Here is a 21,528-nt window from a genome sequence, read left to right on the forward strand (position 1 = left end):
TATATACTAACGTATTTATTTACTGCCTGTATGCTCCTATTTATGTTCCGTGGGGGAATCTTAGGCCCATCTGAAGACCTGAGACTCAACAGTCTGGGCTTAAAGGGCCAGTTCACCCTTTTGTGACCCGAGTGAGGCATAAAGATATTTTGGGTTTTGACATGGCCATTTGAGACTCAATATCCTAATTTACTGTATGTGAATGAAATGTTTGGGGTCAGTTACAAGGACATGCATATCTGGACCAAATTTAATGGTAAGCTATTGATATTTCACTCCAAAAATTCCCTGAAAACACACAGGCAAATCCAAATATGGCTGAATACCACAACGGGGAAATAAAGAGAAGAATGTTGGAGTGTGGGTGACTTGACCCGATAAGTTCTTTCTCACATGTTTATTTGTTATCCGACTGTATCAAGATGTATTGTGATGGTTCTCCTGCAGCACAGCCATCAGTCAGCGTTGCACAGTAGCCGTGATGACACACCCCATTAGCTCCAGTAAACACCGACATCTTGACACGAGAGATAAATCGGGCTCTTTTCACTGCTCTCACCCTCTACCCAAACTATCTGTACTTTGCACACACACACACACGCACACAAAGCAATCCTTCATTCAACTGGTGGAGTCCTTCAGAGTTCATAGGAAATTATTTTTGGCTGAAGGGGTTTACCGAGAAAGAAAGCTGCTGGGGGGACGGTAAAGAGAAAAAAGCTTTTTGTATATTGCGAGACAAAAATGATAATTAATTTAGGGAGGCAGAGATTGATATCTACAGATCTTTAATATAAGAGCAAAGTCCTCATGGGAAAACCATAAAGAACTGTCCAACTCTTAAAAGTCAGCTTCTTTCAAAGAGTGATGGAGTTCTTCATGAGCATATTTTATGTTGTCGTTTTGTTATTTCACAGAAAATATCTGTTTCTCATTTCTCTGTTCTCTTCAAGGGGACGTTGATGTCACATACTTGCAGCAGTCAGGATTTGGCAACTTTTTAATCAGTTTGATGGCAGTTGGTTGTTCGCTTGTTGTCCATTATTTATGATTATTTTCATCCTTTTATGATTCATTGTTTTTCCTATAAAATGTCTAAAAATCAGTGCCGTGTATGTTTTTCCAAGTTGGCGTCTTCAAATGTTTTGTTCTGTCCGAGCAATAAACCCAAGCCAAAAAATATTCATTGTCACATTTGAGAACCAGCAAAAGTTTGAGATGTCTTGAAAGAAAATATTTGGCCATCAAAATAGTTGCTGATTAATTTCCAGTCGATGGAACGCTTTATAAAAGGATGTCTGAAGATGTATTTTAGAGAAGTACTTTTGGATATCAGTGGGTTGAGATTGAGAAAGTATTTCCTAATGCAGACGCATTTTGGGCAGATGTGAAATGACAGATTTTGAGATGACTGTTTTCCTGGAGGGAGGTGGGGTGACGGTGACCCCGGCAGGGAGGCACAGCCTGACAGGCAGAGGAAGATAAACAGGCAGCTCGGTATTGTTCTGCTCGTATCACCGAGAAACTGTCAGCCGGGCTGATTGAAGGCTGAACTCCCAAAATAGGAGCTGTGAGGCCGGGCTGCCTTCCCTTTCCACCCCGTTATAAATAATCCCTCTGTGTGTGTGTGTGTGTGTGTACGTGTGTGTGTGTGTCAGAGTGTATGCTCATGCATTGTGTGCGTTTGTGCTCATGCATTGTGTGTGTGTGTGCGTCAGAGTGTGTCCTCGTGCATTGTGTGTGTGCTCATCCATTGTCTGTGTGTGTGTGTGTGCGTGTGTTTTAGAGTGATCACTGCCAAGGTGGCCATACATGTGAAGCCACTGAAGACAATAGGAGGAGGTCTGTGGGACACCAAACAGTCACAGGGACCCGCAGTCAAGACCCTTCGCTGACCTCTTCACAACACACACACATGCGGAATTGGAGATATATAGTTCACCTCCAATCTGCTCTGTGTGTGTGTGTGTGTGTGTGTGTTTAAGTCGGTATTGTTCGGATAGGGGCTCGTAAACTACCACCTGAGGGAAGATCCCTCTGCTTGGTTCAACAGGTGTGCCGGGTAAATGTTTTTCATGCTAATAAATGCCACCAGTGCAGCAGCACTAGCACACACACACACACACACACACACACACACAACCACAGCTGGGAGGAGACTCATCTGCTTGTTCACAGCGCCAAGCAACAATCAAGCAAAACATTTATTTTTAACGTAAAGCAGCCGAATGAAGTTGTTAGAAATATGTCTCCTTAAACCCCAAACCTCAGGCCACCCACACTGCCTGGCCGACAGGCTCAGCCCTCATTCCCACTCCGTCTCTTTTCCTTCCCCGTCACTGTTCTGGTTCCAGTAATTCCTTCTCAACTCCCAGTTTATACAAAAGAGTGTCTTGGGGTATGTTGCTCCATATTTGATCTGGCGGCTCTCTCAGCCCGTCAGACGGTCTCCACTTTAATCCCTCGCTGTGCAGCTCGCCCCTCAGACGCAGGCGTGTGCTTCTCTTTGCTTCACATACATTGAAAGGTGATAGATGCTGTGAACGCACACCCACTGGGCTGGGGACTGAGCCCGGCCGTGGAAGTCACACTCACAAAGACACACAGGTAACTCACCACCGAGCACAGTGGGGTTCAGTGAGTGTCTCAGCTTGGCCTCAGTCCGCTCCCAAATATGTCTGCTATGCTCCACACACTGCTGCCCTGATTCCCTATCCTGCTCTCATCGGAGTGGGGGATGCTGAGAGAAGAGCGGGCGGACAGAGGTGGGAGAAAAGAAAGTCTCTCTCTGCGAATAAAGGCATTCGGTTTATTGTTCTTTGCCGACCCGCTGAATTGCTCTCAGGAGGGAGGAGTTTATGGGTTCAGGGGAAGGTCAGAGGTCATGTTGACGCTCCGGCCCGTTTAGTAAGCAAGAAGAATAAACCAAACCGCAAATAAATTCACACATATTTACGGTTGCCGTTCGGCTGCAGCTCACTGTGCATTCTCACATGTTGCATGAGGAGGAGGGAATGTTTGGGAGGGAAGCATCAGTTTTGAATTTGCATGCATGACTTTGTGCCATGTGGAGGACGCCCATGAGCTGACGGCCCACACGGCTGCTCGCGCTGTTTAAAACTTACGTGACACAAAAGAACCAAGGAAGACTCAAGGAAAACTCAAGGAAGACTCAAGGAAGCACGGCGCTGACAGAAACCCTGAGGGGGGGGGGGGGGGGCGTACATGCAGAAGCAAGTGAACTACTTGAAGTTGAAAACTGATAGCGGGAAGAGAACAATTAGGATTAGAGGGAAATCCGAATGATATGATTTTTACTGGAAAGTCATTCTACACATGGGAAATAAATTTGGTTAAATTAGACTATTTGCAAAGCAGAAGTTATAAAAGATAACGTTGCGGGTAGGAAGTCGATTCATTGTTTCTTTTCCAACTCTAGCTGTAATCGAAGCCGCAGCAGAAGCTGTTCATACAGACATTCAGCATCACGTGATCCGCTTCGCATGCAGTGTCCAGGAATGTTGAATAAACGTTCGATCCCATTCCTCATTCCAGTATGTTGAGCGGAGACTAGTGAGGCCTCGGGGAGTAAGAGGAGGAGAAGCTGACCTCACACTTTGACCCCAGGTTGTTTGCAGGATTCCTCCTCGTGGAGGGCACTGAAACTTAAACCTGGCCGAGAGAAGGAGAGACAGAGCGGTCAGTTCACAGAAGGAGGAGGAGAGGAGGAGGAGGAGGAGAGGAGGAGGAGGAGAGGAGGAGGAGGCGCTGCAGTCCACAACCAAGTCATTGACATAGATGTTTGAAATGTTGCAGGGCTTTATGATAAACACAGCTATTTCATGGCGGTTTCTGTATATTTCTGTATAATTATTTATTTCCTATATCTTTCAACTTAATGTGGGGCCGAACGTTCATTTGTAGTTTCATATTTTAACCAGTTCAAATAACCGTGTGTGTGTGTGTGTGTGTGTGCTTGTGTTTTTGTGAGATTACATAAAGATACAATAAACAATGTTCTTATTTTAAAGGAATGTTAATGAATCTAAAGCTGTTGTAAATTAAAGGATTAGTCCAACATTTTGGAAAATGTGCTCATTCACTTTTTTGCCGAGATTCAGATGTTGATGTGTAGAGAGTTGGAAGCATTCTCATATCTCTTCGTTAAATATGCAGCAAGCAGCTGGTTAGCTTAGCTTAGCATCAACACTGGAAACAGGGGGAAACTGCTATTTTCAATTCAGTTTATTTTGTATTGCAATATCACCAATTACAAATTTGCCTCAGAGGGCTTTACAATCTGTACACATACGACACCCCTGACCTTTGACCTCACATCGGATCAGGAACAACTCACAGAAATAAAAAAAACGTTCACAAGGACAAAAGGGAAGAAACCTTCAGGAGAGCAACAGAGGAGGATCCACAGAAGCAATAGATGTCATGTGACCAGAAGGAATCATTCAAGAGTCACATGAACACATGAAATGAGCATGAGCGTATGAATAGTTCGTAGTCGGCATCCAAAAACCAAAGCGTCAAAATGACAAGTTCCCCCGCAGGTTATTACAGACATGTGGGAGGAGTCTTCTCATCTGACTTTCGTTAAAATCAAAAAAAATGTATTCTAGATGTATTCTCTTTGAGAGACGTTGTTGTTCTTTTTTAATCTTCTGTGTTTCACCCAGTATGAAGACCTCACAGAATATTGAGGGAGAATTGTTTCTATTGAGGTTGGATTACAATTCCAGACGGCCAGTCCACAGGGCCCCAAATACAGAGGCTCCCCAAATCCACCTTGTTTCAGTCGTCATTTGTTCATTTGATGAAATGCTAATTTGTGTGGGAATATGCAACATTCAGACTCGGTATCGACCGAACGCACAGGGGCCTCTCTCAGAGCGCTGCATTATTATCCTCTCTCCTCTCTGTTGTGAAGACACTCGGGCCCCTTCACACAACAATTGGGGCGGACGGTACATTTCTGCCCTGGAGCTGCCACAGCGGGTTAATCTGAAAAGAGTTTATGTACATAAATAAGTAGGTAAAGAAACTTTTTGAGTGTTTTTAGGCTTTGGTTGTTTTTCTTTTTTAACTGATTACAATTGAGAACAAATTATCGCATTTTTAGAGTGTTAACACATATCTCTACAACTATCAGATATATTGCTATGACATTTAGTAGAGATGTTTAAGCTCCGGGTGGATTGCAATAACCTTTTAGCTGAGTTAAGTCTCCACAGAGATCACGTAACCTTTCCTTTTATGCTATAATCTAAAAACTAATCACGTTCCCATCAGCCTCAGCTGTACTTTGTGTTTGCATCAAATTGCAAACATGCTACACAATTAAACTACGTCAGTGAACATAGTCAATATGATTCCTGCGTACAGCCTCACAGGGACTGCAGAGCATGAACTCTTATATAGACTTTCGAGTCTCATCTCAATAATTCTGCGTAGTCTTCCCCATATCGCACCTTTTTTTAATCATTATGATTATTACTCTTAGTGGTAGGAGCAGTATTAAAAGAACGACTTTGAAGCCTGCTGCTCTCGTTCCATTAACCCATTTTTAAGTTCACAAAACTTGTTTCCATCAAGTCCGGCACAGCCATCTCAAAGTCATGACAATACATTCCTGATGTCAGATCTGTCATCGTCGACCAAGATCTCATGAATGACAGGAATTTACTATCAGCAGCAGTCAATTGAAATTCCGGCTGTGATACAACATGCAGTAAGACAGGTTTGAGGGTCTGAGAGGATCTGAGAGGGTCTCAGAAGACCTGCAGCTTTCAGGGACCTTGTTCCAGATATGTGGAGCAGAACAACTCAACTATATGTAGGCCCTTGACCATTCAGTGCTTTATAAACCAGCAGCAGTATCCCAAATAAACCAGCAGCAGTATCCTAAATAAACCAGCAGCAGTATCCTAAATAAACCAGCAGCAGTATCCTAAATAAACCAGCAGCAGTAGTCTAAATAACCAGCAGCAGTATCCTAAATAAACCAGCAGCAGTATCCTAAATAAACCAGCAGCAGTAGTCTAAATAAACCAGCAGCAGTAGCCTAAATAAACCAGCAGCAGTATCCTAAATAAACCAGCAGCAGTATCCTAAATAAACCAGCAGCAGTAGTCTAAATAAACCAGCAGCAGTAGTTTAAATAAACCACCAGCAGTAGTCTAAATAAACCAGCAGCAGTATCCTAAATAAACCAGCAGCAGTAGTCTAAATAAACCAGCAGCAGTAGTCTAAATAAACCAGCAGCAGTAGTTTAAATAAACCAGCAGCAGTAGTCTAAATAAACCAGCAGCAGTATCCTAAATAAACCAGCAGCAGTATCCTAAATAAACCAGCAGCAGTATTCTAAATAAACCAGCAGTATCCTAAATAAACCAGCAGCAGTATCCTAAATAAACCAGCAGCAGTATTCTAAATAAACCAGCAGCAGTAGTCTAAATAAACCAGCAGCAGTAATTTAAATAAACCAGCAGCAGTATCCTAAATAAACCAGCAGCAGTATCCTAAATAAACCAGCAGTATCTTAAATAAACCAGCAGCAGTATTCTAAATAAACCAGCAGTATCCTAAATAAACCAGCAGCAGTATTCTAAATAAACCAGCAGCAGTAGTCTAAATAAACCAGCAGCAGTAGTCTAAATAAACCAGCAGCAGTATCCTAAATAAACCAGCAGCAGTAGTCTAAATAAACCAGCAGCAGTAGTCTAAATAAACCAGCAGCAGTAGTCTAAATAAACCAGCAGCAGTATTCTAAATAAACCAGCAGCAGTATCCTAAATAAACCAGCAGCAGTAGTCTAACTAAACCAGCAGCAGTAGTTTAAATAAACCAGCAGCAGTAGTCTAACTAAACCAGCAGCAGTAGTTTAAATAAACCAGCAGCAGTAGTCTAAATAAACCAGCAGCAGTATTCTAAATAAACCAGCAGCAGTATTCTAAATAAACCAGCAGCAGTAGTCTAAATAAACCAGCAGCAGTATTCTAAATAAACCAGCAGCAGTAGTCTAAATAAACCAGCAGCAGTATTCTAAATAAACCAGCAGCAGTAGTCTAAATAAACCAGCAGCAGTATTCTAAATAAACCAGCAGCAGTATTCTAAATAAACCAGCAGCAGTATCCTAAATAAACCAGCAGCAGTATTCTAAATAAACCAGCAGCAGTATCCTAAATAAACCAGCAGCAGTATCCTAAATAAACCAGCAGCAGTATTCTAAATAAACCAGCAGCAGTATCCTAAATAAACCAGCAGCAGTAGTCTAACTAAACCAGCAGCAGTAGTTTAAATAAACCAGCAGCAGTAGTCTAAATAAACCAGCAGCAGTATTCTAAATAAACCAGCAGCAGTATCCTAAATAAACCAGCAGCAGTAGTCTAACTAAACCAGCAGCAGTAGTTTAAATAAACCAGCAGCAGTAGTCTAAATAAACCAGCAGCAGTATCCTAAATAAACCAGCAGCAGTAGTCTAAATAAACCAGCAGCAGTAGTTTAAATAAACCAGCAGCAGTAGTCTAAATAAACCAGCAGCAGTATCCTAAATAAACCAGCAGCAGTAGTCTAAATAAACCAGCAGCAGTAGTTTAAATAAACCAGCAGCAGTATCCTAAATAAACCAGCAGCAGTATCCTAAATAAACCAGCAGCAGTAGTCTAAATAAACCAGCAGCAGTAGTCTAAATAAACCAGCAGCAGTATTCTAAATAAACCAGCAGCAGTATCCTAAATAAACCAGCAGCAGTAGTCTAAATAAACCAGCAGCAGTATCCTAAATAAACCAGCAGCAGTAGTTTAAATAAACCAGCAGCAGTATCCTAAATAAACCAGCAGCAGTAGTCTAAATAAACCAGCAGCAGTATTCTAAATAAACCAGCAGCAGTATCCTAAATAAACCAGCAGCAGTAGTCTAAATAAACCAGCAGCAGTAGTTTAAATAAACCAGCAGCAGTATCCTAAATAAACCAGCAGCAGTAGTTTAAATAAACCAGCAGCAGTAGTCTAAATAAACCAGCAGCAGTAGTCTAAATAAACCAGCAGCAGTATTCTAAATAAACCAGCAGCAGTATCCTAAATAAACCAGCAGCAGTATCCTAAATAAACCAGCAGCAGTATCCTAAATAAACCAGCAGCAGTATCCTAAATAAACCAGCAGCAGTATCCTAAATAAACCAGCAGCAGTAGTCTAAATAAACCAGCAGCAGTAGTTTAAATAAACCAGCAGCAGTAGTCTAAATAAACCAGCAGCAGTATCCTAAATAAACCAGCAGCAGTATCCTAAATAAACCAGCAGCAGTATCCTAAATAAACCAGCAGCAGTATCCTAAATAAACCAGCAGCAGTATCCTAAATAAACCAGCAGCAGTATTCTAAATAAACCAGCAGCAGTAGTCTAAATAAACCAGCAGCAGTAGTCTAAATAAACCAGCAGCAGTATCCTAAATAAACCAGCAGCAGTATCCTAAATAAACCAGCAGCAGTATCCTAAATAAACCAGCAGCAGTATTCTAAATAAACCAGCAGCAGTATCCTAAATAAACCAGCAGTATCCTAAATAAACCAGCAGCAGTATTCTAAATAAACCAGCAGCAGTATCCTAAATAATCCAGCAGCAGTATTCTAAATAAACCAGCAGTATCCTAAATAAACCAGCAGCAGTATCCTAAATAAACCAGCAGCAGTATTCTAAATAAACCAGCAGCAGTATTCTAAAACCAACGGACCATAAACATACCGAAGCATTTATGACGCAGCTGCGTCGTTCCTCCGGTGTGTCCGCTGCCAAACATGGCTGCACCGTGCCAAGCCATATCTTACATGCCCGTTCACACACATATACACTCTTGTTTATTGTTGTTATTTGTACATAAGTGGCCCAGTAGCTTCTCTGAATGGGCAACAATTGTTCTTTGTGTGAATAATTGGAACACGGTTATTTCAGCCAACCAACTGAGCTGACCCCTCTTCCTCTCCCTCTCCCTCTTCCTCTCCCTCTCCCTCTCCCTCTTCCTCTCCCTCTTCCTCTCCCTCTCCCTCTTCCTCTTCCTCTCCCTCTCCCTCTTCCTCTCCCTCTCCCTCTCCCTCGCATGTCCTAGTCTCGCCAGGGTCGACTGTAACTCCTCATTAGAGCGCTACACCCGTCAATCCCCTTATCTACATCTTTTATCGTTTATTCTTTATTATCATCCAAAATGATGACCACCTTACAGTTTCACAGATCTAAAATGCTTTTCGTGGAAACACACCTCTCTGGTTCTCTCTCGGACTGTAAATGTCGGAGAGGTTTTGCCGCTTTCTTCTCCGGCCTTTTCTCCGAGCACACATGCGCTGCTTTGATCGGACCGTGGCACCGGATCGGTGGAATGGAGCAAATATTGACTCCATCCGAGCCAGACAAATCGCACCCCCTTCCTGCGCTCGTTCTCTTTCACTCTCCTTTACACTTGCTCAGTTGCCGTCTAATCTGCCATTACCTCTTTCTCTCACATTCCCTTTCATCCCCTTTCTGCGGCTGCCTTTCTTTCCACTCCCTTTGTCTCCCCGTCTGTCAGTCTCTCTCTCGTCTCTACTCGAGGCTTCTGGGGCCGTCTGCACTGTTGGGTCGGGACTCTCTGCCTCGTCAGCAGCCTTCACAGATGTAGTATCCATCCATCTCCATCTCAGTTTAAAGTCTGTCACCTTCATGTGCTTCGTGATGAACTACATGCTACTGCCTGAAGCATGGAACGTACTTTGGCATCTGAGAGTCTTCTGACATGCACAGGCAAAGTGTGAAGACATTGGTGAAGGCATGAGCTAACGTAGTTCATGTGATGCTCATATGTTCTGCAGACGGCTGACACATTTACAAAACCAGACAACACAAACAAGGAAAAGGAAAAACATTTAAAACCTACATTTTAAAATAATCCGTCTTGTGTTTTCACCTTTTTGGTGCTATGTTTGCCTTCCATGTTGACCCAACCCCATTGCTACTGGATAACCAGCTAGCCTATATGCATGTGTGATGCACTGGTCTAAAGATGAGGATTATGGGATGCCGCTTGGCGAAAAACCTAGTCAGTGATTAGTGATTAATGTTTGAACCAAAATGTGTCACAATCTTTCTTGTAGATCATGAACTATTTAAGTGAACACTTTGATCTGCTGTTATACAAGGAATGACCGGAAGCATCCATCCTCTAGGTCTGAACCGAAAACACATTTCAGGAGATCACCAAAGTCGTCTAGCTTCATCCTCTGGAGACCACGCCTTGTTTGTGCATCATTTCATCCACTAAGGCCCCCGAGCCGTGTCAGAGCGCCGGTGAGTGTCTGTCTGCCTCTTGATGTTGGAGCTTCATCAGGTTGATTCAGTCCAGAGAGAAATCAATCTGATCAACGGTTTCCCTGATCAATACACTACAACCATTACAATCTGGAATGAAGTGGTGAAAATAGTCGTCAAATGCTGCTTTGATTCATCATAACAACGATGTATCCACGTCCCGTCTCTCTTTTTAAAGGATGAATCCAGACTTCTGCTACCTGCTGGTATGGAGAGTTATTTCAGGCAGGTGCAAAACATACGTGCTCTTGGCGGTATGTTCACGTGCAACTTATTGGTTCACAGAGTTGTTGGGATATTTCAGTCTGGACCGACGTGGTAGAGCATCAGACAAACTGACCGTCACATATCTGCATGGAAGCACCTCTTCCCCTTCAAACACTAAGACGATGTTTCAGCCCCGACTCCTCGAGGAGTGAGTTTTCACTAAGCTCTCCTGTCTTTACCGTTGTTCCATGAACAGGGATGAGTGCGGCCTCTGGGAAGGTTATTAATGATAACCATCAGATGGGTCTTCAGACCCGTCCCCTCTGCCCGACCTATTTCAGTCACTCTGCCTCGCTGCTGTCTTCACAGCCTGCAGAGAAGCCCGGAGGCCTCATTAACTTTAACAGTTAAAGGGTCGCGGGCTTACTGGGGCCGAGGCCGGTGTATGTGTGTGTCTGTGTGTGTGTGTGTGTGTTTTGGAGGCAGGTTGTGTGTACATGCAAGGAGTTTTTCGAGTGATGTATCACTCCCACGGGCCCGCTACTCCGATCTGCAGGGCTATTACTCAAGTCAGCCGCCCGAGACGCATATCAGATCTGCTGCTACATACGGACCTCCCTGGACACCCACACACACACACACACACACAAACACATATCTGTATGTCGTGATCACTACTTGATACAGACCTTTTGCTAATCAGGATTCTGTGGTTGGTGTTGCGTGTCGGCAGGCCAACACATTAGTTATTGCTTCTCAGGGATCCAGAGAAAGAGTGAGAAGTAAGGGGGGAGGGAGGAGTGGAGCAGAGGGCTATAAGTGGTCATGGACCACTGCTGGCCATGGCAATGACCTCTGGCTAATTGTAGTTACTGATAGACATGCTGCTTAGAAGTACAGAGATATCCATTTCACTAATCACCCCCCGCTCCCGACCCTGCTATATGTGTCTATGCATGTGCGTTAACCTCTGGAATCTACCCTCATCATTCTGGGTATACGCCTTCAACCTTAATTTTTATTTTGATAGATCAGATCTTGAGCCCGCTCTGTAATGTGGTTTACGTTTTAAGTTGTTGGCTCGCAGCGGGCTTTGAAGTCTTAAATCTCCGTCCCCATCGCCGTGTCCGTGTTGGAGGTTGCCTGTCCAAGAAAAGCAGCAGCAGCTCGGCCCGGGGACGTCCCGGCCCCCGAGTGTGTGTTCCACCATAACTCACTGCGTACCCGCCCGCCCTCCCACTCTCTCACATTTCCACCATCTCGCCTCTCAGTGGCAGCAGGGTGGGAAATGTTATGCTGATGAGTCGGGCTCTGATCTCCTCAGTCGTAAACAATGTTTTTAGTACCACATTAGTTTCACTTTCCACTACTTTTTTTTCATCATCTTTCCTGCTGACTGTCGTTCCCTCTGTCTCCTGAAGGACTGTTCATTCTTTCCTCCCCAACTCTGTGTCACTCTTCACCAACCAACTGTTTTAGAGCGAGAAGGTCAAGTTGTAAACAAGTTGGCATCAGGCAGTTTTAACATCTGCTTCAAACCAAAACCAAGAAGAGATCACAGCCCACACACACACACACACACACACACACACACACACACACACACACACACACACACACACACACACACACACACACACACACACACACACACACACACACACACACACACACACACTCACACACAGACTCATCATTCCTGCTGAGAAGTGGCTTGTCTCTTGGGTGTAGTTATCTGCATGTCTGTTTTCAAGCACTTATGTGATTAAACAGTTATAAGAACACACAGCAATGTTTACAGCAATCCAGACATATCTTTTGCAGAGCAACTACATGCTGCCAGTGAGTCAACAGCCATATTTCAGGTATGCGAAATATAAAAAAATCAATTTCCACTTCCGACCTTTATTTTCCACTGTTACAGAACAATTGGTGTTTGTACTGGCACATGTAGGCTCATCACGCTGACAGTGAGAGATCAGAAGAGAGTTATTGTAGCTTACAGGGCCCATAGAGGTGTGTGTGATAGAGAGAGAGAGAGAGAGAGGCTGTGAGAGTGTATGGTGCATGCGTGTGAAAGAGAGAGAGACGGGGAGAGTTGTGTAATCTGTCTCCCCCTCCTCTCTTCCCTCTGGCCCCATGGCTGCCAGGCGTCACACCAGTTTATAATAAGGACCCCAAAAAAAGTTTGAAAGTGAACGGGACTGAAAGAGAGAGAAAAAAACAACAGAACCCTTCCCACTCTCCTAAAATCACAGGGAGTGACTGTGGCAAGAGAGAGAGAGAGAGAGAGAGAGAGAGAGAGAGAGAGAGAGAGAGAGAGAGAGAGAGAGAGAGAGAGAGAGAGAGAGAGAGAGAGAGAGAGAGAGAGAGAGAGAGAGAGAGAGAGAGAGAGAGAGAGAGCGCGCTGAAGAAGCCCTCGCAGGATTTCACCACATTTCTTTCAGGACCAACACAGACCGGAACACACCACAACCCGATCACTGACCCTGGACTGATAATCAATAGCTGGTATCATTCGCGGAGTGAGGACTGCTGTGGGAGACTCTTGGAGGAGCATGCGGCTCGGTTTACTATGCAGGTAAAACTTTGACTTTTACAGCTGCAACCTGCTGCCTGTCCCAGTCCGCTGGTACACCACATCACATTGGGGGTTGCATCCTCAGTGGAGCGGGCATGGTGTTGACACGGAGCCCGGCAGAAGTTATGAAGTGTTTTTGTTTTGCGGCAAAGTTTGGACTTTTACGCGCGACGCTTCTTGTTGCGCGCTGCGCAGGATTTGTGATAGGAATGTACCCGAAGACATCTGGGTTTAGGTTGAAGTCTTTCTCCTCATTTCTGTGAGTTTCCCCTCTGTCGCATATCTCTGTCTCCCTCTCTCTTCCCCTCTGTTTATTCTACAATGTGCCACAGTAGCGGCCAGGAAAACGTGGACCCGGGTAGGGGGTCCTTACTTCGGCCTGAGAGGCTCTGTTGTGCCGGGCTGTGCGGGACCTTTGTCTGGGGTTTTTTTCTGAGTAGTTATGTGGTCTGATGTGGGGAAGCTCGAGACCACGGCGGTGCACCACACTGGGAAGAAGGCACCAATTACCCTGCCTGTGTCGGGCTCGCGGACTCGTGGTTGTGGTGATGGTTTGGTCCATCGTACCAAGGCTATTTTCTTGGCAGATGAAGAAGTGATATTCCACTTGTTTCTTGTGCACTTGTGTCTGCAATTTCATGGAGATTGTTGTGACAACTCCTGGTTCTTTAAAACAAGTCCCTTTTAAGGGAAATGTAAAGCTTTGACGACTCATTATCACAATATTCAAAAGATAATCTAGTGGGCAAAGCATCCTCAAGTAGTTTCATGTCAAGTTTAAGGACACTAACCCCAAATTAAAAGAGACATTCAACACCACCCCTCTTCATAAACCACAGCAGAGCTCAAATAAATACTATCTAACAGTGCAACACTATGTGAGATATTGTGACTGATTAAGTCTGGTAGTTTTGTGTGTGTGTGTGTGTGTGTGTTTGTTAAAGCCACATCCTGTGATGTATAAAGGAGAAATAGACTTCTTGTTTAAACCCATTAGTTTCAGCGCCTCTCCAACTTGATTGAGATGTTTGCCTGTGAACCCTAAAGGGGAAGAGAAACTCGTGTTCACCCTGGAACCCTCACGCCGACTGTAGTGGGAAAGAAAGTGGCATCATTGGTTGCTGAGGTAGAGTTAGGTCACTGGAACACACGATCGGGTGTGTCAACACATTCAACTCCATTTACATTTGGAGAAAAATGTTGAAGAAAGCGGATGACCATTGAAGAGAGAACAAGGAGTCTCTGTGCGTTGGCAGAGTACACACACATTCAACTTTTAGATCATGGAACAATTCTGGAACAACTTGCTGATGTTTAAAATTATGTTAAAATATACTGCACTTATGTTCCCCTTTGCTCTCCATCCCTCCAGGCTCTGTGTCCTGTGGGGTTTTGTGGTGATCACGACCTCCGTGGCCAAGACAGCCAAGAAGAAGGTGAGTCATTCTGAGTTATGAGTGAGACAACAGCTTCATGATAAAAGGATGAAAAGTGATCATTTAAGGAAAGATTGACAGGATGTCATGTCCTACAACAATCCTACTGGCCCATATGCACTCTGATACAGTTATCGGTTGCTGCACATTTTTATACTGGCTGCAAAAAGTTCCATTTTTTCTTCTTTTTTAAAGGTTGTTTTTGTTGTCGTTTTGACCTTTTTTGGATCGTAAAGAGGCAGAATGTAAACGTGGGAGAGAGTTAGATGAATGAAATGCAGCTGGTTATGTGGCATGCACTGTAAACATTCAGCTACCAAGGTGCTCCCTCTCTAACCCCAATGGAAGAGATGGGAGACTAAATCCAAAGGCCTCATACTTTGCAAAAATACATTCAGAATTTCAGCCAAAGCTTACGTGGGGCTTCACTAGTTGGAGTCAGTCAAATTAGGTGGGTACCTTCCAGTCTTTTTAGTCTCAGTTTCTATTTGTGTTAGCATCCCTCCACTGCAGCTAAGCAAGGAAACGCCATCTAAGAAAACACAGAGGCTACTTTGTCCTAAAAAGACGAACTCAGTTTGCTGAAGCCTCAAATCAGCTTCCACTAAACTTTGGAACACATTTTTGTGAGAGATAACATCTTTACATGATCGACTGTTATCAAAAACAATCAGCTGGGTTCATGTATTTTTTCGCATAATGTATTTAGGTTTATATAAATGTATTTAGCTTCAAGCCGCTATCATAGCCATTTCTATAATATCCATGTGTCAAATGACAATGTGAAAACATTGTGAGAAGAGTTGATCAGGATGAAGAAGCTCAAGGGCATTATCACCTGGATCTCCCCGTTGGCTTTATGGCGCTCCGTTGTGAGTTTTAAGTCATTGTTTAGCTCATCTGTGGGGGAGAAGTGTTACTCTTTAAGTTCACTCTCACCACTCATAGTGTTCACTCCCCAGCTAGTAGATGTTACCCTCCTCAGGACCGAACATCAGACACATTTAGCGAGTAGCTGGGACACACTCCAACATCGGCAGCTACAAATCTAGATATTTCCCTCAGGAGCTGGTGGAGACCAAAACAGAGCCAACAGAGAGGGAGAGTTAGACTCACATGCATCAGGTGGCCAGAAGCACAACTCCAAATGAAGGATACTGTTCCTCCGTAACTGTTGGAAGAAACTATTGTTTGCTAACAAGTTTGCAAAAAACATTGACGTGTCAACGTTGGGTTCACTATTTGTTTCTGTTGCTGAAGGTTTGACAAGATTAAGTTGTTAAATTTATAAAGGAGCACTTAATCCTTAAATATGTGGGATGAAGAATACCTGTGGATTTGGTCCCCCATCTCTCCTGTCGGGAAACTGGTGAAGGACGGGATGTCTTCACTGGAGTCGTGGATAATTCCAAGATTCGGTTGAATGTACACACGTCAGCAGTGGCAGCTCCAGTCCGGTCTGGGTTACTGAGGCCCGGCGGTACCGTGTGGCAGAGTTTAACCAGTAGCTCCGGGTCAGCGGCGGCTGCTCCTGGGTCACTGCGCGGAGCTCATTATTGGTCCCAGTTATGTGGCAGCTGTGTGTTTGATGTCACTCATTACATCAGACAACACTTCCTCACTAGAAACACACACACACACACACACACACAAACTCTCGCCTCGACCCCCCTCATCTCTCTTACCCCTTTTTCTTTACTTGTCTCCCACCTTCCTGCCATTTCACAGTGAGAGGAACTCTTTATAATACACACATGCATAGAAACACACACACACACAGCAGCGTGCCTCTGACACCTGTCCTCTCTCTCCACAAACCCACAAACAGTTTGTACGGTATGTTTACTTGCATATTTCTGCCCATATACACACTTACACACTCAAAGAGAGAGAGGGGGAAAAGTGGAGTGCAGATTTATGTTTTGGTTCTTTCTGAATGGAAACTTTTGTTCAGCTCTGATGTGTGTCGCTCTGCCAGCGAGGCCGACGCTTCAGCTATGAAATGAGAGGAGAAACATGTATTTGAAGCCACAGAGGAAGACATCAAAGCCTGACCTGGCACCCATATACATGCTCTCTCTCTCACAAACACACATATATGTGTATGTATATATACATGTATAAACTGTATATACGCAAACACACACGCACAACCAGATCAGCGCCAATCTTGTCGCATTTATATGAATTTATCATTCTGCTCATAAGCTGCTGGCAGGTGACCGGGTCTCCTCAAAGCCTGAGTGAACTATGAAACGTTCAGGATTTATATTTTGGCTTCAGAGGAAGGAAACTCGTGAGGCTGGAGCTCAACAGCAGACTAAGTTACTGTGAAGAAAGAAATCCTTCCAGTTATTTTATATTTGGTATTGGCCAAAAAAAGTTTCGTACTTCTTTAAAATAATGCCACAATTTTCCGTTTTAACCTTTTTTTACAAAAGGGTTGAGGTTACATAAATTCAGAGCACATTCAATTCAATTAAAGTACTTTTTCACCAGCCAAACTTTAAAAAACTTTTCTAATTGATTGCCCAACACGTTTTCATTCAGTTCTAACATTTTAAAACAAAACGTATACCGATTTTAAATCAGATTTTCACAACATGTTTTGTTAGATGTGAAACGAGACGGCTGGATTAAACCAGAGACACACTCACGTTGAACGGTCTCTCACAGATTTCTTGTTCTGCTGAATGCCGAAACATGCTGATGACAAACCGGTCACCTCACCAACAGATGAGCTTTGTTTAAAACCAGTCAATCTTTGTTGGCCGTGGCACAGAGTGATGAGGAAACACGCAGCACAGACGCATTCAAAGTAATTACCACACAAATAGTTGTGGTTGAAATTAAGACGCCGACATGATTTTATCTGCTACAGACCAACGATTAATCCATTAGTCAGCAAGATAATCAGAAGATAAATCCATTCATGAAAATGTAGGCTAGAATAGCTGAAACACTTAGCTGCTATGTCAAGCAACAGGTAAAATAATCAGCAACTATTTAGTTATTAGTTAATCATTTGAGTCATTATTCAATAAAAAAACAATCAGAGACTTTTCTGCTCTTTACTTTCAGTTAGGTATCTGCTCTTTTGTCATATTTCTTAATATTAATATCTGTGTGTGTGTGTGTGTGTGTGTGCCAGGTGACAGGTAGACGGTCCAGACAGGTGTTTGAGGCGGAGCCTGTGGAGGGCGTGTGGGCGGTATGGACGGAGTGGTCTGACTGCTCGCAAACCTGCGGCGTAGGCGTGTCACAGAGGAGCAGGACATGTTTACCACCCCCACCTCCCATCTCCCACCCTCCACCTAACTGGGCAGGTTACTTTCCCGGGGGCATCGGAGGTCCGTTCATCTCACCTGAGCACCCCTACTACCCTCCTCGTTACCCCGGGCAAAACCAGCCTTATCACTCCCCGCCGATCTCCACCAATCACAACCAAGGGGTGTCTCTGTATCGGAATGCCAACCCCGGGGGAGGAGGGGATCCGGTACCGGGACAGGCCAATCCAAACCCTATGTTTTACCAGCCAGAATTGTCCCCAACCAATCAAGACCACGCGTCTTCGTACCGATCGCCCTATCACGCTCCTCCTCACCAGCCAGCACGCACCATCAGGAGGCCGACCAATCCGGGAGCACCGAGGGCTGCAGGAGGCGGGAGCAGAAGGTCAATTGGCCACTCTCGTGAGGGTTTGAATGCGAGAAGGTGAGTGAGGCAGCAAACTCATCAATTAAAGCCAAGCTCCTCTCTTAATTTTTCATCCGTACAATTTCCCATTCTGAATGTTTTTTGGTCAAAATTCTTGGTTTGTTAAATTAAAGGCCAATGCATCATAATCATATGTTTTTGATGCTGGTATCAGCAACAAAAACACTGTCAGCCACCTCAAAAAACTCAGTGTTAACCTCTTTTTAACGATCAAAGGTCAGCCCCTAGAGAGACATTCAAATCATGTCCAGTTAACGGAAACGTTTACATGTGCTGGTCCTCTCCAGGGAAATGACTCTTGCACACAGGAAGTGAATTTTGCCTTGCTGGCATAAAAAGTGCAGATGACATGGCTTTGACCTCTTGGATCTCAGTAAAAGATTCCTCAGAGCACCATTCTGATGATGCTCATGCTCGGCATTCATTCAGGTGCCGTTAGTCAGTGCTGACATTGTTGAGGCAATAGAGAGTTTTTTGTTGCGATGTTTTGAGTGTTGGAGGTTGGAGTTTTGCCCATCAGCGTTATTAGATCATTACTCTGGCTTCTGTCATACCAACAGACACTGCATTGCTCTGCCCGCTCAATGTCGGTCATGATTATGTTCCCCAGCTAACAGGAACTGTTTCCTTTATCTCTCTCACTGCTTCTGGATCTTTCTATCCATCTGTAAATCTTCCCTTCTAAATACTTCTTGCTTATTTTTCCTTTTTGTTTTTGCGTCGCAGGTCTTCCGGCATCCGTCCGGGTCAGTTTGGGTACGGCAGGGTCCCGTTCTCGCTGCCTTTGCACCGCCCCAACCGGCAGGCTCGCCACACCGTTAACAGCACCGACGCTGAGACATCGCCTGCGCCCAATGAAGACGGTGCAGACAACAACAGGGACGAGGACGAGGCCACGGGGGGCGGTGGAGGGCACAGGAAGCCAGGCAGGCGTGAGGTTGAGGAGGTCTCTGTGGAGCCTGCTGCTGAGGAGGTTCCCACAACAACCACCACAACTGGCAACCCACACCGCCATGTCGACCGACCCCCACACGCCCATACAGAGCACGGGAGGGCGAGAGAGCGAGCGCCGTCTTCTCACTTCTTCTCACGCTCCTCATCGCCGGCTCTCCTCCCCAACCGCCATCGGTTTGACTGGAACTCCGTCACCGCGCCGCCTCCTCTCTCCCGCCCCAACTCCCCTGCCGTCGCTCCACCTTTTTCCGCTCCTCTCCACCGCCCCATGCACAGAGAGAGGGAGCTCCAACCACGCTTTAGCCCCTACGTCCCACCCACCGGCGACATCTACCCGCTGCAGCACCCCCACAGCCCGCACCTGGGAGTGGAGTCAGGCAGAGACGGAGGAAGAGCTGCTCCTCAGGTCATCCGATGCTCTGGGCCGGAGAAGGAGTACCGCAGGTGCTTCTCGCAGGTACAATCTTCACCCATGAATATGAGGAAAAAAGTACAAATTCCACTCATTCCATTGGCTTCTAATCATCTCAGCAGTTCACTTTCCCACTTGCTCCTCAGCCTGTGTGTGTCCTTTATTCAGCCTGTCATGCTTGATTTATCTGCATGGCGTGTGTGGAAGGGAGCAGCTAGGCGGGCGTAAAGTTGCAGAGTGTACCTGATAGGTAGATCATTCCCCAGCTCCAACACTAGCCGGTTGTCTTTGAGCAATCGGATGGAAACCGACTGCAACTGACCCCGTGAGACGTGTGTGTATTTTGTTCACAACCAGAATACACACCTCCGGAGTGAAGCCATACACGTGTTTCTGCGACTGATTGCACATACGTGTAAGAAGACTAAACTTGCCAGAACCTGCGCGTTAGTGTGTATAAGTGTGTGTGTGTGTGTGTAAGTGTGTGTGAGTGTCAGTGTGTGTCGGCATAATGTCCTGTGTGGTGATGATTGGGGTTCTGACCTGCTCCATACCGCTCAGCGCGAGTATCAGGAGCAACGTGAACAAGAGAAGCCTGAGGCACAGGCAGATGGGGAACATTCAGCCTCAACACACAGGTGAGAAACTGAGATGGACAGTAACTCAGGTTTCACTCAGACCGGAATGCCACGCTTGACTCCACTCAATTAAATGTTTGATTGAGAGTGAATATTGTGGATGAAGAGTTTTTAGTGACCGAGTGTTCTGCCTGGAGATGGTTTCCCCTGTTTTCTAATATATACATATTGGTAATATTCTGAATGTTTTTGTAATATGGATATTTTAAAACAATAACCACCAGGCAATAGACTTTTGTTGGAGGCCCCCGTCTTGGCACCACATGCGACACAATTCACACATCACATTTGGCAAACGTGCACATTTTCTACATTTTTTAAATGGCTGCTTAAAATTCACCGAAGGCTTCTTACACAACCGTCCACCAATTTTGGCATGTGTTTAGAATAATCAATCAATTATTGTCCTGGGGAGAGCAACAACATCTGGAAAGTCACAGATTTCCTGCCTGAATATATTTTATTTTCAATTGCAGCTTTTCTTAAATCTGAACCCTGATTAACATACGGAGGTATTTAAAGTATTTTCAAGGACTGACACACAGATTGGTTATTCCATCATACTAGTTCATACAATACTAATAGATAAAAGGATAACAACCAATAAACAATATGATGTGACATCTCTCTGGGCCTTGAGTGAAATAAACAAAAGACATTTCATCCATAGTCCCTTTTAAGATTTGATCATGGGGACAAAAATACATTTGACTCGGTTATTTATCCCAGCAGACCTCCAGCAGGTCTATCTTAAGTGACAGCGTTGGTAGGGATGATAAGATTAAAGTTAAATACCACACACACAAACACACACACACACACTGCATTTTCACTCTCACACGTTATTTCCACAACTGGCTCTCATTGAGTGGAAGTAGACACTTTGCATTTGGGGGTTGGCACTCATGGGCTCTTGACTTTTCTCTCTTTAGATAACTTGGCAGGCTGTGGTTCCCTCTTTCATCTCTCTCTCTCTTCCTCTCTGTCTCTACCCGGCTGTATGTGATCGTCCCCATGTCAAAACAGATTTAGTAGCTGGGCTGGCTGAATACTCAGTGCTGACTCATCGGGCTACATATTTACCCACCATTAGCCTCTGCTGTAGCTTTGTTTGCTCCCACAGGGCCAACCTTTTCATGTCTTTTCATAATTTAAAGATAGGTTTAAGTTCTAAAGAATGCAGGATTTTGTCCAGGCTTGTATGTACTGTATATATGTGTGTGTTTGTGCGTGATTTG

The 21,528-nt window shown here is 44.6% G+C and overlaps 1 protein-coding gene across 3 annotated transcripts in view; it reads left to right on the forward strand.

Annotated features, from left to right (window-relative positions):
* Window positions 1-12,969: 12,969 nt before the first annotated feature.
* adamtsl4 (ADAMTS-like 4) overlaps window positions 12,970-21,528 on the forward strand; it is a 35,124-nt gene continuing 26,565 nt past the window's right edge. For all 3 annotated transcript variants that reach the window (XR_008835381.1, XR_008835382.1, XM_056443610.1), the window contains exons 1-4: window positions 12,970-13,133; window positions 14,506-14,569; window positions 17,721-18,283; window positions 19,013-19,697. Coding sequence is in view for 1 of the 3 variants with exons in the window: in XM_056443610.1 (XP_056299585.1) it covers window positions 13,111-13,133; window positions 14,506-14,569; window positions 17,721-18,283; window positions 19,013-19,697 (1,335 nt within the window). In the remaining 2 variants the exon portion in view is untranslated. The remainder of the gene's footprint in view (window positions 13,134-14,505; window positions 14,570-17,720; window positions 18,284-19,012; window positions 19,698-21,528) is intronic.

Source organism: Pseudoliparis swirei, chromosome 22 (genome assembly GCF_029220125.1).
Source record: "Pseudoliparis swirei isolate HS2019 ecotype Mariana Trench chromosome 22, NWPU_hadal_v1, whole genome shotgun sequence".
NCBI classification, from domain to species: Eukaryota; Metazoa; Chordata; class Actinopteri; order Perciformes; family Liparidae; genus Pseudoliparis; species Pseudoliparis swirei.